Genomic DNA, 15,761 nt, shown 5'->3' on the forward strand with positions numbered 1-15,761 from the left:
GCCTCTCGAGTTTATTCCTGCGCGGGGAAGCTCGAGCCGGGGCCTCTGTCCCCAATGAAGCGGATGTCTAAAACCCTCCACCCTCAAGGAAAAGGTGACTAGCGAGTATACACAGGCCCCAGGTGATGCATGGGACCCTGCCCGTTTTTTCTAGTGAGCCTCCGACGCTGTAGCACCAGTGGACTCTTCGTCATGTGATGAGACCAGGCTCCGCCCGGGCAGCAGCACGTCATATAGACGCGCCGGCTGCCTCGTGCGCATGCGCGGCAGGCCTCTGGGGGGACGAGCCGGAGACGGAGCCTGTGTACAAAGTGATCGGCTTCGGCCGCACGCAGTGGCTCCCCCACTCCCCGGGCGAAGTCGGCCGCCTTCCCGCGGAGTCGCAACCACGGGTGGCTTCTGTAGGTAACGGCAGGTCCAGGCCTGCGCGTGAGCAGAGGGCCCCCCGCGGGACCTGGAATGGCCCGGGCGCGCGCGGTCTTGTGGGAGTTGTAGTCTTCCGTCCCCGCTCACGTGGACTCCGTTTCCCGTGGTGCCCCGGGAGGCCCGCTTCCGGCGCAGCTACGGGTCGGCGCACGCGGCCTCGGTCCGGTTGACTTTGCGGAGCCATGGAGGGCGGCTTCGGCTCCGATTTCGGGGGCTCCAGCAGCGGAAAGCTGGACCCAGGGCTCATAATGGAGCAGGTGAAGGTGCAGATCGCCGTGGCCAACGCGCAGGAGCTGCTGCAGGTGCGGGGCTGGCCGGGGACGGGCGCTGGGGCGACAGGGCCACCCCTGGGGGCGGACGTCGCGGCTAAAGCCTCGCGTGTCTCCACAGAGGATGACGGACAAGTGTTTCCGGAAGTGTATCGGGAAACCTGGGGGCTCCCTGGACAACTCCGAGCAGGTGAGACCCGCGGAAGTTCGGGGCAAGGGTCGCGAGGGTCTGGATTCGGGGGGGAGGTGTCTGCGCGTGCGCAGACTAACGGGGCGGCGCGGCGGAGTGGCTACCGCACGCGTGCACTCTGCAGCCCGGGCGGCCTGGATCCGGGGTGAGGGAGGTCCCCGGGGGCGCGAGGTCCCGAGCTGAGCCGTGCGCCCCTCCGGTCCCGCAGAAGTGCATCGCCATGTGCATGGACCGCTACATGGACGCCTGGAACACCGTGTCCCGCGCCTACAACTCGCGGCTGCAGCGGGAACGAGCCAACATGTGACTGGCGAGCCCGTGGGCCGCCCCGCCCCGTTCATTTCCACAAACGTGCTCTGAGAGGCGGGGCCCGCATGTGCGTATTGCCTGCCCGGGGCTTAGCGGGGTGGCACCGGTGCTGGGACAGACGGGACTGTGTCCTCGCCACCCCCCGCCTTGCCCCCTGCCAGCCAGTGCAGCTTGGATCTCGGGGGTGGGGGGGCCCTGTGCCTTCCCAAAGTGCTGGCAGCCCAGTGGCACCTCCTTCAGGCCTTTGGGGGTCTTCCCCTAGTGGGCCCAGGTCAGCCTCATATTTTTTGGGCGGAGAACTCTTGTCTGGACTTTGGAGGTGGGGGTGGTCAGACCCCACCGGAGCTGTCACCTCCTGCGGATGGGCAAATAAATTGGTGGAGGGCGGAGAGAAACCTCTTTATTTCCCTCCTGAGGGATCTCTGGGAAGAGTAGACGCGTGTCCCTGGAACCCCAGTTCGGAGGGTCTCAGCCTCTCCTGGGTTGGGAGAAGTCCATCTTTCCCCTTAAGTGCCACCGGGCTGCTGAGTCACGAGGAATGTGTTGTTGCCACCACCCCTGTCCCAAAGGCTAAGGGGGACAGCCCTCCCCTTGTCCAGGCTTGCTTTGACCCCTCTTCCTTCCACCCGGGTCCTGTTGGAGCGCCAGGCAGGTGGTCCGCGCTGTGACACTGAGGTGCTGAGCCAGTGAGCCGGGGTGGAGCAGCTGTGTTTATTGGAACAAAGGGTGCTACCAAAATGCATCCCCATGACCCACAGCCCCCCCCCCCCCACTCCCGTCCTTGGGTAGGGTACAGTGAGGTGGGGTGTTGGGTGGCCTGCTGCTCCTGCTGCTTTCGCCTAGAGTCCCGGCCTGGGCAATCACGTGGCGGTCACTCCTGGATGTGCTGTCCTATCCAGCCTCTCACAGCTGCCACCCGGGTATAGACACCTGGGAAGTGGGGCCGGCCGCAGCCATAGCCCCAGCTGGTGACCCCAGTTAGCACCCATCGTCCAGACGGCTCCCTGCAGGCCAGGGGTCCCCCAGCGTCACCCTGTTGGGGAGAGAAGCGGGGGTTCAGAGTCTGGTACCTCCCCTACAGCAGCCCTTGGGTCATTGGCCCCCGTAGGGGTGACCGTAGTGAGTGGCTTCCCTTGGAAGCTGCATTTTCACTATCTGGAAAATGGGCTCAATGCAAAGGTGGCAGACATTGATGGACACCCGCCACGTGGTCCCGGAGTGGAATGGGGCCTCCCGCTGCAGCCTCTGCCTGCTCTGCCGTTGAGGCCCAGGGGTGGGATGCAGTGGTTACCCAATAAACGGTTGTGGAGTGGAAATTCCTCCAGAGCCAAAAAGGGCCCCCCTGCTTGATCCTCTGGAGAAGTCTGCACCGGAGCGTGGCGCCCGGACGGTGGGGAACCCTCCCTCCCCGGCGGCTGGGCGGGACCTGGGCCCCTGGTCACCCAGGCCAGGCCGAGGCTCACCGAGCAGCTGTCCACGCCGCCCTGCGGGAAGCCGGCACACAGCATGCGACTGCTGATCTGCACCGGGTAGAAGCGGCGGCAGGTCTGCTCGCTGAGGAGGCGCACGGCCGCCTTCTGCAGCTGCCGCGCCATGGAGCCTGCGGACGAGCGAGATGGGGCGGTTGGGGACCCCTTCCGGCTGCTGCCCAGCACCCCGCACCACCCCGGCCCCGGGTGCGCCTACCTCCTTCGCGCACCGAGCCCCAGCCGGTGATGACGCAGCGCGCACCGTCTGGGGGTCGCGGCACGGGCTCGGGCAGGCAGATGGGGCGCACCAGGCGGCTGCGGCGCACCGGCCCCGCCAGCTCCAGCAGCGCCACGTCGTAGTCGAGCGTGTAGAGATTGTAGAACGGGTGCTTGTAGATGCGCGCCACGCGCTCCAGCTGCCCCTCCGCGCCGCTCAGGAACGGCGTGCCTAGGAAGGCTGCCCACTGCTTGGGGTCCCCGTAGCTGGAGGGCGCGCGAGGACAGGCGTCGGCCAGAGCCCCCGCGCCCCCGGCCCCTGCCCCTGCGGTGTCCCCCAGGGGCCGACCATGGTTCTCTGGCTGCCAGTCTGGGAATGGGCTCAGTGTCCCCCACCAGGCACCGAGGCAGCACCAAGGATTGCAGTCATCACCACCTAATATTAGCGCTCTGAAAATATTGGTGGCCGTGAGGGTCCGCCCCCCGCTCCCCTTCTGACCTCGAGCCCCGCAGGGCCCGGAGCTGGGTGTCCCCTCTGGAATACCGTACCCCTCTCCTGCCAGGGCTTGGGCCCTGGGGAGGACAGCTTTCTACTGGGTGGGCTTTGCGGGGGCTGGAGCTAAGTGCCAGGGGCGAGGGCTGGGGAAAGAAGTGACCCCAATGTCCCCATGGGCTTGGCCTGGAGCTGGGAGGGGCTGCAGCCCCCGGGTTAGGTGGGGACCGCGGGGTAGGACAACCCAGGGTGGTCAGGCTGAGGGGTGGGTGGGCAGGGGAGGGCTGCAGGGAGTGGGGATGGGGGTGGGAGGAGCAGCCTGGGGCAGTGGGAGCCGGGGTCGGGGAGGGCACTCCGGCAAAAGAGGGTGTCACGGTGCGTTTTCGGGCAACAGTTCGGTTCCGGGTGAGCTACAGACACGTACAGGGGCATTTGGAGCGTTTGGGACTCACACGTCAAAGCAGTGCGCCGCCGACAGCAGCCACCTCTCTGCCACCAGCACGGCCCCACAGCGGTGTTCCCGGCGCCGCAGCCACAGGCTCACCTGCCACGGCCACTCCCCGCGGCCCGCTGCGCTGCCGCCCACAATCCTGCTGAGCGCCGCCGGCGCCAGGCCGCAGTCTGCGGAGGGAGCCAGGCGCATGGGCAGGTGGACCCAGGGCGCTTCCTCCACGAAGCCCCCCAGAGCGCCGCCCGCCCCTCCGTGAATTCCCCTGGGAGCCCCGGATGCGAGGGCGGACCTGCCCCAGGAAAACTCGGCAGGAAAGGACGCTGGGCCTGCTGCTTGGTCTTTGGGCTTTTCTCAAATAACATTGGAAATGCATTTGTTTCCTGTGACTTCAGCTTTGGGACCACACCTTCTCCCCTGCCGGGGGCCAGGCCGAAACCCCTCTCATGGCAGCCTCCCACATCTCCGTCCTCCAGGAGTTCCCTCCCACCCCAAGGCCTCTGCACATACCAGGACCCTGACCCAGAGGCCCCAGCCCTGCCTTGGCACTCTGCCTGGATCCCTGATGGCCTCCGAGCCCTCCCCAGACGGTGCCAAGTGCAAAGGCCTTCCTCAGAACACAGCTGTGGAAAGAATACATGGGGTGGTTGCCGGGGGGCTTCAGGGACCCCGTTACCACCCATGGAGGGGACCCGTACCCACCTGCTGTCTCCAGAGGTCCGTTTTCCTCCTGAGGGGCGAGCCCCCCTCCCCGCCCTCTGTTACCACCCAGCAGGCTTCCCTAGGTGCCCCCTTCCCCCTGTGCCACCCGCAGCCGATACCAAGGTCGGCAAGGGGGAAGTGCCAGTTCCCCACCAGCCGGGGCACCATCTGGCCCTGACCCAAGACCAGGTGGCCTTGGAGAATCTGACAGCAGCTGCAGCCCCTGTCCTTGGGAACGACAGCTGCCTCCACACAGAACCCGCCTGTATTTCAAGGCGGGGCTTCTCCACCTCTTTTGGACCCAAGGAGGTGGGCCCTGGGAAGGCCATAGCTATTGAAAAAGGAAAAATCAGCTCAGACTGAGAAAGTGACAGCCCCCAGGCTGCGGGGACAGACCCACATGAGGGCAGCTGCCAGGTTCACAGGAAACAGTCACCCAAGGACTTGGCGCTGCTGCGAACCATCAAAGCCCCTGCTTTCATTTTATTTTTATTTTTTTTAGAGACGGGCTGTGTCACCCAGGCTGGAGTATAATGGTGTGATCTCGGTACACTGCAGCCTCTGCTTCCTGAGCTCAAATAATTCTCCTGTCTCTGAAATGCTTCACCCAGAAGGTTCAGGCACCATCACACCTGGTTTTGGCTATTATTATTGAGATGGGAGTCTCGCTTCCTGTCACCCAGGCTGGGAGTGCAATTTCCACACCCAGGGCTCTGGCTGCAACCTCTGCCTCCTGTCTGCCGCATTCCTGCCTCTGCCTCCCGAGTAGCTGGGATTACAGGCGCCTACCACTGCCTTTAGCTAATTTTTTTTTTTTTTTTTTTTTTTTTTGCAGAGATGGGGTTTCACTTCAGCAGCTGCAGCTTGATCTGGAACTCCTGACCTCAGGCCATCCACTCCACCTTGGCCTCCCAGCTGGGATTACAGGCTGAGCAACCCGGGCGCTCGGGCCAGGATGTTCTGGGCCTTGTCTGGCTGCCCAGCCATCACCATGGCACTCCGGGCCCCAGGGGTCCTCCCGGCTCTCCGTACCCAGGCTGGGAGGGTGGTGGCCCCAGGGGCACCTAAACAGGCCCATCCCCAGCAGTGGTGCCCATGGCAGAGAGGCGCTGAGTTGGCAGGCTGGCCTGCCACACCCTGCCTGCACCTAGGGTGGGGTTCTGCTGGGTGTGTGGCCCCAGGACTGTGAGGCCAGCTGTCAGTCCTGGGATGGCTGGTGGCCAGTGTCCTGTGGCTGAGGGGGGAGGTGACATGGGAAGGGGCTGGAGATGATGATCTCCAGGGATCCAGCCCCTTTAGCCTGGTGATGCTGTAGACTTTGCTGCAGGGTCCTGAGCGCAGCCACACCCTAGCTCACGCATCCCTGCCAGATAAAACACGCCGGGCCTCTCAGAGGCCAGGGGCCCTAGAGCCTCCTAGAAAGGAAGGGCAGCAGAGCACTAAGCAATCCCCAGGGACCTCTTCCCGGTGGCCTCAAGCATAGCTTCCCAAGTGTCTCCAGGGTGGGCCCCATCGAGGGTGCGGGCAGAGGGTACAGCGTGGGTCTGAGATCTGGCTGCAGCCCCACGCCTGGCTGTGCATCTGCAGTGAGTCACTTCCTCCTGAGTTTCCTGCCCTCCTTGCTTTTGTTTGGGGAAGGGTAAAACAATGCAGAAAACTCCCCACACCATGGTCCCACTGCCCACACTGCCCACGCCCGCCTTCACAGAGTCTTGCTCTGCCTGCAGTGTGCAGGCTGGGACCCTAGCCTCACTGCAACCTCCACCTCCCTGAGCCTGGCACTCCTCCTGGCTCTAAGCCTCCCGAGTAGCCTAAACCATGCATGAGCCACCACGCCCAGCTTAATTTTTTGTATTTTTAGTAGAGACAGGGTCTGCTGCTGGCCAGCCACTCCAACTCCTGACCTCGTGCAGTGGATCCGCTTCTGCCGGGCCTCCCAAAGTGCTGGGATTACAGATGTGAGCCACTGCAAGCCCGGCCTCTACCATTCTTTTTCAAGATAAAAAGCTGCCATGAATTGCCCATTGATATAGAGAGTATTTTAAAGAGAGAGTATGACGTATGGAGAGTATGATTGTGCAACAGAATACAGGTCGGGACGAGTAGCTCAAGCCCCAATCCTAGTGACTTAGAGGCCGAAGACGGTGACTGAATGGTGTCAGGAAAGATCGACCATCCTGCAGTGAAAAGTCCCCCGCTCTACTTAAAAAATACAAAAACGGGGCCGGGCGAGGTGGTGGCACCTGTGAACCCAGCTGCCTGGAGGCTGCCGAGGCAGGAGAATGGCGTAACCCGAGGTGGAGTTTCTGTGTGAGCTAGATCCAGCCACTGCACTCCAGCCTGGCGATGAGCGAGACTCCGCCCCAAAAGCAAGCAGTTATGGAGCAATGAATACAGGAAGAAAAGATCTTATAAGACACTGATCTCACAACACTCCTAGAAGATAGGCCAGCCATGCTCTCACTCTTTACACATATGAGGATCAGAGGCCCAGAGAGGCTGGAGGCACTGCCTGGGGCCGCTACAGCAAATTGTAGCTATGGGATCTGAAACTCAGAGTCTGGTTTGAGAACTTTGGGCTGTAGGTTTCCATTGCAGGTTATTTACCTCTTTTAACTAATAAGCTATAGAATGAAGTATCATAATGCCATTGGTGTTTTGTATTGCTTAGTACAATGGCATCTAACTCGAGAATGCCACATTTTGAAATCTGATGCCTTTTTTTTTTGAGACGAAGTCTCACTCTGTCGCCTAGGCTGAGTGTGCAGTGGCTAGATCTCCTCCGGCCACTGCAAGCTTCTGCCTCCCGGGTCTCACCCTCCTTGGCCTTAGCCTTCCTGAGCAGCTGGGACTCAGCATGCCTTCGCCGCACCTCGCCCAGCCATTTTTTAGACATTTTTAGTGTAGAGACGGGTTTCACCGCATAGGGCCAGGATACCCCATCTCCTGGATCTCTGATCCTACTTCTGCCCCAGCCTCCCAAAGTGCTGGATTACAGGCTTGAGCCAACGCTACCTGCCTTTTTTTAGGGCTGTCTCAGCTTCCTGCTGCCCAGGCTGAGTGCAGGACCCACTCACTGACCTCTGCCATTCTGGGCAAGCAATTCCCAAGTCCGCCTGAGCAGGCCGAATTACAGGCACCCCACCTTTCCTACCTATTTTTGTAATTTTTGTAGAGATGGAGTTTTCTTGCTAGCTGGGGCTAGTCCTGAACTGGCTCACCTGCAGACCTGGTTCACTGGCCTCCCAAAGTGCTGGGATTTTATCTTTGTTTTTAGATAGGTGTTGCTGTGTCACTCCAGGATGGAGTGCAGGGTGTGACTGGCTGGCTTCTGGCTGCAGCCGAACACCTGGGCCTGGCAGAGATCCTCCCACTAGCTGCCTGGGTGGGAGCTGGGACCACAGGCACCACTCTGCCTGATAAATTTTTTTTTATTTTTGTAGAGACGGATCTCTACTTCATGCTCACCCAGGCTGTCTTGTAGTCCATTCTCAACTGATCCTACCTCAGCCTCCTAGCTAATTGGGATTACAGGCATGAGCCAACCCAGCCTGAAAATTAACCTCTGTCTCTCTTTAAGTGGCTGGGAGCACTCTAGAAAATCTGAGCATAGGAGAGGAGCCACAAAGAGAGTTCAGTCCTAATCCTAAGTTTGAGGCCAAGGCGGATGGATTTTTCCTGAGGTCAAGGGTTCAAGACTAGTTCGGCCAACATGGGTGGTCCCCGCCCCTTCAAAATACATGCACTTGAAGCCAGGCGTGGAGGCACATGCCTGTGAACCAGCTACTCCAGAGGCTGAGGCAGGAATCACTGAACCCAGGAGGCAGCTGCAGTGAGCCAAGATCAAGCGCCACTATACTCCAGCCTGGGCAACAGAGCTATTCCATCTCAAAGCAGAAATCTAGGGCTGAGGCAATGGTGGCTCCATGCTCTGTAATCCCAGCACTTTGGGAGGCCTGGCGAAATGATCAGCGAGGGTCAGAGATTGAGACTATCCTACAACATGGTAAAAAACCCTTGCCTCTACTAAAAACATGTATTATGGGTGGCATACGCCTGTGTAAATGCCAGCTGCTCGGGTAGAAGGGGCTGGAGGCAGGAGAATCACTTGAACTTGCAGAGGTTGCAGAGGCCAAGATCGCAAGCAATTGCTCTCCAGGCCTGGGCGGGATAGGGGAGCAAGACCTAGCCGTGAAGCAGAGAGAAGGAAAAGGGAGGGAAGGAGCAAGACATCTAGGGTCTGCAACAATACAGAACTGCCAGGTGAATGGCGGCATTTCATCCTCAATACCGCCTCGGTTTCCCCGGAATGCTTGCAATTGGCAGGAGTCAACTTTGCCTTCCAGGAAGCCGGGCGAGATCATGTCCGTGAGGAGGTGCCAGAGCACGCCGCAGTCTTCTGGTCTATGATGCCTACTTGACTTCGGGTAGCTCATTGGTATACCAGGAAAGAGCTTCCAGAAAGCAATACTCTGGAGAGTGATCATCATCAGAGCAGCTCCAGTTCGGGTCCGATAACAGCATGATGCAGCTACCCTACCCATGAAGAAACCAGGGCACAGAGCTTGCGGAATCATGCACAGCCACAGAGGAGAGGAAGAGGTACTTGATTCCTCACAGAGTTTAAAATTGTCTCCCACTGTCCTGACATGGGGCTGCCTCCCAGGGCACCCTGGCAATGTGCAGGAGGCCAATTTGAGGCTGCAGGAAGCATTAACGTTGGGGTGGGATGTTTGCTTTTTTTTTTTGAGACGAGTTTCACTCTTTTGCCCAGGCTAGAGGCAATGAAGTGGGACTCAGCTCACCGAACCTCCACCTCCTGCCTAAGTACCCTCCTCCCAGTCCCAAGTGGCTGGGATTACAGGCCGCACCACACCAGGCTAATTTTGTATTTTTAGTAGAGATGGGCTTTCACCATGTTCAAACAGTCATTCAAACCCTGGCCTCAAGTGATCTGCCCATCTCGGCCTCCCAAAATGTTGGGATTAGTAGCAGCCACCCCAGACTCCAGCCACCTCTTTGTAATTTTTGCAGAGACGTGGCTCCTGCCGGCTGGGCGGGTCTTAAACTTCCACCTGCAGATCCACTGGCTGAAGCCTCCCAAGTGCTGGGACTGAGAGGTGTGAGCCACCAAGCAGTACTGTTTTTCTGGTAAATGGCTAGAATGGGAACAGGCCAGTCTCTAATAAGTTTTAGAGTTTTTGTTTTTTTTTTGAGATTTGGGTCTCGGCCTTGCCCAGGTTGAGTGCTGTGGCTGGACCCTGCCTCACTGTAAGCTCCGCCTCCCGGGTTCCTGGGCCGACCTCCTGCCTCTCAGCCTCCTCCCGAGTAGGCTGGATCTTTCACCTCGGCCTCCGGGTTAGTTTTTATTTTTATAGAGACGGGTTTCCACCGTGGCTAGGCCAGGATGGTCTCGACCTCCTGACCCTGTGATCCTCCTGCCCCGGCCTCCTAGTGCCAGATTGAGCAGGCTTGAGCCACCGCTACCTCTGGCTTTTGAGACGGAGTCTCATTTGCCCAGGGTTGCAGTGTGCAGTGGCGCACCATGGCCTGCTAATTGCGTAAGCTCCACCTCCTGGGAGCCCATGCCATTCTAGGCTCTCCCGAGTAGCTGGGACTACAGGCGCCCACCACCATGCAAAGCACTTTTTTTTTTATTTTGGACAAGCTCACCATGGTCTGGAGATCCCATCCCTTGACCCACCCACCAGCCTCCTAAAGTGCTGGGATTATAGGCATGAGCCACCAGACCCAGCCTCTGTCATGGGTGATGACACCTCTCATATATTGCAGGAAAGCCATGGTAGCCTGCTGATGGGAGAATGGCCTGTTCCAATAAAACTTTATTTATACAAACAGGCAACGGCCAGATTTTGCCCCCAGATGGAATGGGAGGAGGGTGTGTAGGCAGTGAACAAGACAACGGGATCAGCCAAGCAGAGGTCCCTGCAAAGCCGGAGGGTCTGGCTTAAGGTCCAGGCAGATGCCCATCCTAACCTCCCGCCAGGCCCTGGAGAATAAATCCACCATTCCCCTCGATCGGGGCAGGACTCACCATTTCCTTCCTGCATATTTCCCCATCCGGAGATCATGCACTTCCGGCCCACAGGGAACTTCTGGATGGCCAGGGGCAGGCAGACAGGCTGGATGTATTTGTTGAAGGCCAGGGGGCTGGCCAGCTCCAGGACAGCCAGGTCGAAGTCCAGGATGCCAGGGTTGTAGAGGGGGTGCAGCACCACCCGCCGCAGCCCGATCTTCACCGGGCTCCCGCCCAGGCCCAGGAGGGACGCAGTGCCCAGGTGGGCCCGAACCTGCTCCACCTTCGTGCTGTGGAGACAGGGCCCTCAGACGTGTCCGCCCTCCAGCACATGCCCGCCTTCTTGGGGGACGGACAGGGCTGATGCACCCCCCCCCCGGGAAGCTACACGGGGCTGCCTGAGCCCCAGGACCATTCCTCTGACCCTCGGCTCCAGGGAGGACCAGGGGAAGAGGGGCTGCCGGGCTCCTCCTGAAAAGGATCCCGAGTTGGGGGACCTTGGGCAAGTCAGGGGACCCTCAGCTTCATTTTCTACACCTGTGCCGAAGCCCTCCCAACCCCCTACAGCTTTATGAGTCTGTCTCTTTTTTTGTTGAGACAGGGTCTCGCTCTGCTGCCCCAGATGGAGTGCAGTGGCACCATCAGGCTCACTGCAGCCTCGACCTCCTGGGCTCAAGCAATTCTCCTGCCTCACCCTCCTGAGTAACTGGGACCACAGATGTGGGCCACCGTGCCTGGGAATCTCCAAGATAAATGCGGCCTGGGTAGCAAGCAATGGGGAAGGAACCCTCTCCCCCTCCCCTTTTTGTCCTCAGAAGCCTTGGCACCGGCTCCCTCCTGTCTCTCAGCTGCCCTCAGGAGAGGAAGGGCTGCTCCCCGGGGTGGGGCGAGGGGTGGGGGGGGCACCATGAGGCAGCCCCAGCAGGATGGTTTCTGACAGGGAGGGGCTGGTGAGGAGGGGAAACCGGGCAGCCTTCCTGGAGGAGGCGGGCCTTACTGGTTGAAGCAGTGGGCGGCAGACAGCAGCCAGCGGTCCCCCACCACAGTCGCTCCACAGAAGTGCCGGGACCCTTCCTTCAGGCTGACCTGCCAGGGCACCTCCCCGGAGGCAGCTCCGAACCCGCCCACGACCCGGGTGGGCTTCTCCATTGCAGGCCTGGCCCCACATTCTGGAAGGGGGACACAAGACCAGGTCTGGGGATCTTGGCCTGCTCGGATGGGAGCATGGGGGTGGGTAGGGTCCCAGGACACCAACTGCAGCCAGGCCCTAAAGGTGCCGCAATCCCTCCCATTCCACAGATGAAGCCGTGGAGGCTTCGAGGTGTCCATAGTTTGCCCAAGGTCTTGCAGCAAGTTCGTGGCCTAGCTTGGGGGACGGAAGTTAACAAAGCAACAGCAGCAGCCCAGTCAGCCTGAGGACCCCCCGCAACAGACCCACCACAGGCCCGCAGCCCACAAAGCCGGGTTTACGGGCTTCTTGCAAAGACAGGACTGCACTCCAGGAGACCCATGGGGCGGCTCAGAAAAGGAAGGGGTACGATTGCTATGGGGTTTCGGAACAGAGTATGGGGTGTAGGTGAACTGAAATGAAGCATGGCCGGGTGCGGTGGCTCACACCTGTAATCCCAGCACTTTGGGAGGCCAAGGCGGGCAGATCACCTGAGGTCAGGAATTCGAGACCGGCCTGGCCAACATGGCAAAACCCTGACTCTACTAAAAATACAAAAATGAGCGAGCATAGTGATGCACGCCTGTAATCCCAGCTATTCAGGGGGCTGAGGCAGGAGAATCACTTGAACCGGGAGGAGGAGGGTTGCGGTGAGCAAAGATCGCTTCCACTGCACTCCAGCTGGCAACAAGAGAGTGAAACTAGGTCTCAGAAAAAAAAAAAAATATATATATATATATATATATATGAAAGCAACTAACAGGTTTTGAAAACAGATATAGTCCTACAAGTTTTTTCTTTTCTTTTTCTTTTCTTTTTCTTTTCTTTTTTTTTTTTTTTTTGAGATGGAGTTCTGCTCTTATCACCCGGGCTGGAGTGCAGTGGCGCCATGTCAGCTCACTGCAACCTCCACTTCCTGGGTTCAAGCGATTCTCCTGCCTCAGCCTACCGAGTAGATGGGATTACAGGTGCCCTCCACCACACCCAGCTAATTTTTAGTAGAGACTAAAAAATTAGTAGGGTTTTGCCATGTTGGCCAGGCTGGTCTTGAACTCCTGACCTCAAGCGATCCTCCCGCCTCAGCCTCCCAAAGTGCTGCAATGACAGGCATGAGCCACCGCGCCCGGCCAATCCTACAAGTTGTCTGGGTACAAGCTATTTGAAAATACAATAGGAAGTATTCCAGGCCGGGCGAGGTGGCTCATGCCTGTCATCCCAGCATTTTGGGAGGCTGAGGTGGGCGGATCGTGAAGTCAGGACTTCGAGACCAGCCTGACCAACATGAGGAAACCCCGTCTCTACTAAAAATACAAAAATTAGCTGGGTGTGGTGGCGGACGCCTATAATCCCAGCTACTCGGGAGGCTGAGGCAGGAGAATCGCTTGAACCCAGGAGGCGGAGGTTGCAATGAGCCAAGATCATGCCACTGCACTCCAGCCTGGGTGACAGAGCGAGACTCTGTCTCAAAAAAAAAAAAAGTATTCCATTGATAGATCGCCATACTTAGCAAGACATGGGCAAGACCTATGGACAGAAGGATACCGTGAGGGTACACGCAACAGAAGATGGGAATCAATGGATACACGTGACCTTTCCTTGAACAGGAAGACCTAAAATTATGAAAATGCTATGAAGATATCAATTCTCCCTAAATCAAGATAGGCGCATACATCATCTTCTACCTTTCTGCCCCGAAAATACCTTGTAGCTTAGGAACGGTGACCCAGTCAAGAGGCACAGTGCTGGGGGCCTGCGTGGATTTGGTGGGGGTGTTGACCACAGGGCTCTCAGGACCGGTGGGCCAGGCCGTGCTGGGGGCGGCGGGGGCAGGAGCCACCGTGGGGGCCAGAGGCACGCTGGCTCTGGTGGTGGCCTCCAGGATCCAGTCACGTAGCTTGGTGACTCGGGCATAGACCCCCGGACGCCGGGCTTCTGCACACCCAATTCCCCAGCTCACGATGCCGGCCAGAAAGAACCGGCCAGGGGGCTCCTCGCAGACCAGGGGTCCTCCTGAGTCACCCTAGGAAACCAAAACACGCCCTCAGGATGGGTCGGCAGCAGCCAGTCCAAATGCCAGGGCTGCGAGGCCCAAGAAGGAGCTCTGAGCTGGGACTGCCAGGACCTCTGTCCACCCGAGCTCACAGAGCCCTTGTGGGCTGATCATTCACATCTCAGAACCTGTTTTCCTCTTCTGTGGAGGAAGAAAAAAACAACAACCACCACCCAAGATAGCTGGACTGTAGGATCTCCAAGATGTCTTCCAGTCCTACATCTGGAAGGCTAAAACATGACCCAAATAAGTAACATCCCCTCCTCTTCTTAACCCAGTAGATCTTTGATAATGTCACCACTTGCTTAGGCTGACAGTATGACTGCCATGCGGGTGCCTCCAGATACCTCACTGGTAGCTGCAGCATTGCTTCATCTGCTCTCACTCATCCGGCCTCACCATTTTTTACCTTCCCATATCCAGCTCACCCTGACTTTCACATTCTCTGTGTGTTTTTTGTTTGTTTTTGTTTCTGAGACAGAGTTTTGCTCTGTTGCCCAGGCTGGAGTGCAGTGGCGCGATCTCAGCTCACTGCAACCTCCGCCTCCCAGGTTCAAGTGATTCTCCTGCCTCAGCCTCCCAAGTAGCTGGGATTACAGGCACGTGCCACCACGCCCGGCTGATTTTTTGTATTTTTAGTAGAGATGGAGTTTTACCATGTGGCCAGGATGGTCTTGAACTCCTGACCTCAAGTGATCTGCCCACCTCGGCCCCCCAAAGTGCTGGGATTACAGGTGAGCCACCGGGCCCGGCCGACTCTTGCATTCTTAAAGACGAGCCCTCTCTTATTAGTTCCTAGCATTTTCTCCAGCTTCTAGTTTCAATATGGCAATCTAAGCACGTGTAGCAGTCTCTCCCTATCTTTTCCTCACCCACCAGCCCTTAGAAACAAGAGCAAAGGTACGCACAAAAAAAGACAGGAATCCACAACCATGCTAAAAAATTAGGCAGGGGAGATCCTGGTGGTGGACTGAAGCCATGAAAAATCACGAGAGGCTGACAGAGGGAAGCGGCAGCCCAGCCCGTGTGTGGAAGCTCAAGACAAAAGAGAAAGCTTTCTCAAGAGGACCTGGGTTGGTTGAGGTAGAAAAGGGATTTGGGCAACCACAAAGGATCAATGAGACCAGGAGGTCTTTGGTCCCTTGAAAGGGGACAGAGAATCCAAGAACACAAAGTGTTAATGTCCCCCACCAAGAGAAAGTGAATAGTAAATATGAGATCACATCAAGAATTTAGTGACATTTTTAAATTTTCAATTTCTTTTTTTTAAGATGGGGTCTCACTCTGTCACTCAGGCTGGAGTGCAGTGCTGTGATCTTGGCTCACTGCAGCCTCCACCTCCCAGGCTCAAATAATCCTCCCACCTCAGCCTCTCAAGTAGCTGGGACTACAAGCATGCACCACCAAACCCAGCTAATTTTTGTTTTTGTTTTTGTACAGACAGACTTTTGCTATGTTGCCCTGACTGGTTTCAAACTCCGGGCCTCAAGAGACCTGGGTGCCTCGACCTCCCAAAGTACTGGGATTACAGGTGTCAGCCACTGCACCCGGCCTTTCATTCTTAAGCACCATTTGAGGGATTCCAATCTCCATGAAATAAAGACACTCAGTTACAACAGAAAAACTTATGTTTGCCTGAAATACAGTTAACCACAAATATAGAATATAGAACTATAACTGGGATTAAATTATGATCCTCAGAGAAAAAGAAGAAATGGTGTCCATGAAACAAGAACAGAACACTGCAAAATGAGACCAAGTGGCTGAAAGAAGAAAGAGCAATGAGATACATTGAAAACAAAAATTGTAATTGTCGGCTGGGCATGGTGACTCACACCTCTAATCCCAGCACTTTAGGAGGACGAGGTGGGCGGATCACCTGAAGCCAGGATTTGGAGACCAGCCTGGCCAACATGGCGAAACCCTGTCTTTACTAAAAATATAAAAATTAGGGGGGAGGGATTGCATTGGGACTTATACCTGA

The 15,761-nt window shown here is 57.7% G+C and overlaps 2 protein-coding genes across 2 annotated transcripts in view; one reads left to right on the forward strand and one right to left on the reverse strand.

The window, feature by feature from the left end:
• The first annotated feature begins 237 nt into the window (after window positions 1–237).
• On the forward strand, window positions 238–1,593 carry TIMM13 (translocase of inner mitochondrial membrane 13). The gene is made up of 3 exons (XM_031660146.1): window positions 238–728; window positions 817–885; window positions 1,094–1,593. Exons 1-3 carry the CDS (start codon window positions 609–611, stop codon window positions 1,190–1,192), a joined length of 288 nt encoding a protein of 95 aa, XP_031516006.1. The 5' UTR covers window positions 238–608; the 3' UTR covers window positions 1,193–1,593.
• A 293-nt stretch (window positions 1,594–1,886) lies between these two features.
• The window catches only part of TMPRSS9 (transmembrane serine protease 9), a 36,326-nt gene continuing 22,451 nt past the window's right edge, over window positions 1,887–15,761 (reverse strand). Inside the window, 12 exon segments of the mRNA XM_031659081.1 lie at window positions 1,887–2,227; window positions 2,658–2,794; window positions 2,881–3,146; window positions 3,825–3,993; window positions 4,113–4,443; window positions 4,523–4,789; window positions 5,845–5,927; window positions 8,814–8,918; window positions 8,921–8,953; window positions 10,578–10,849; window positions 11,557–11,728; window positions 13,429–13,747. Of these exon segments, the coding sequence (XP_031514941.1) occupies window positions 2,066–2,227; window positions 2,658–2,794; window positions 2,881–3,146; window positions 3,825–3,993; window positions 4,113–4,443; window positions 4,523–4,789; window positions 5,845–5,927; window positions 8,814–8,918; window positions 8,921–8,953; window positions 10,578–10,849; window positions 11,557–11,728; window positions 13,429–13,747 (2,316 nt within the window). The 3' untranslated portion in view covers window positions 1,887–2,065.

Source organism: Papio anubis, chromosome 20 (assembly GCF_008728515.1).
Source record: "Papio anubis isolate 15944 chromosome 20, Panubis1.0, whole genome shotgun sequence".
Taxonomy (NCBI): Eukaryota; Metazoa; Chordata; class Mammalia; order Primates; family Cercopithecidae; genus Papio; species Papio anubis.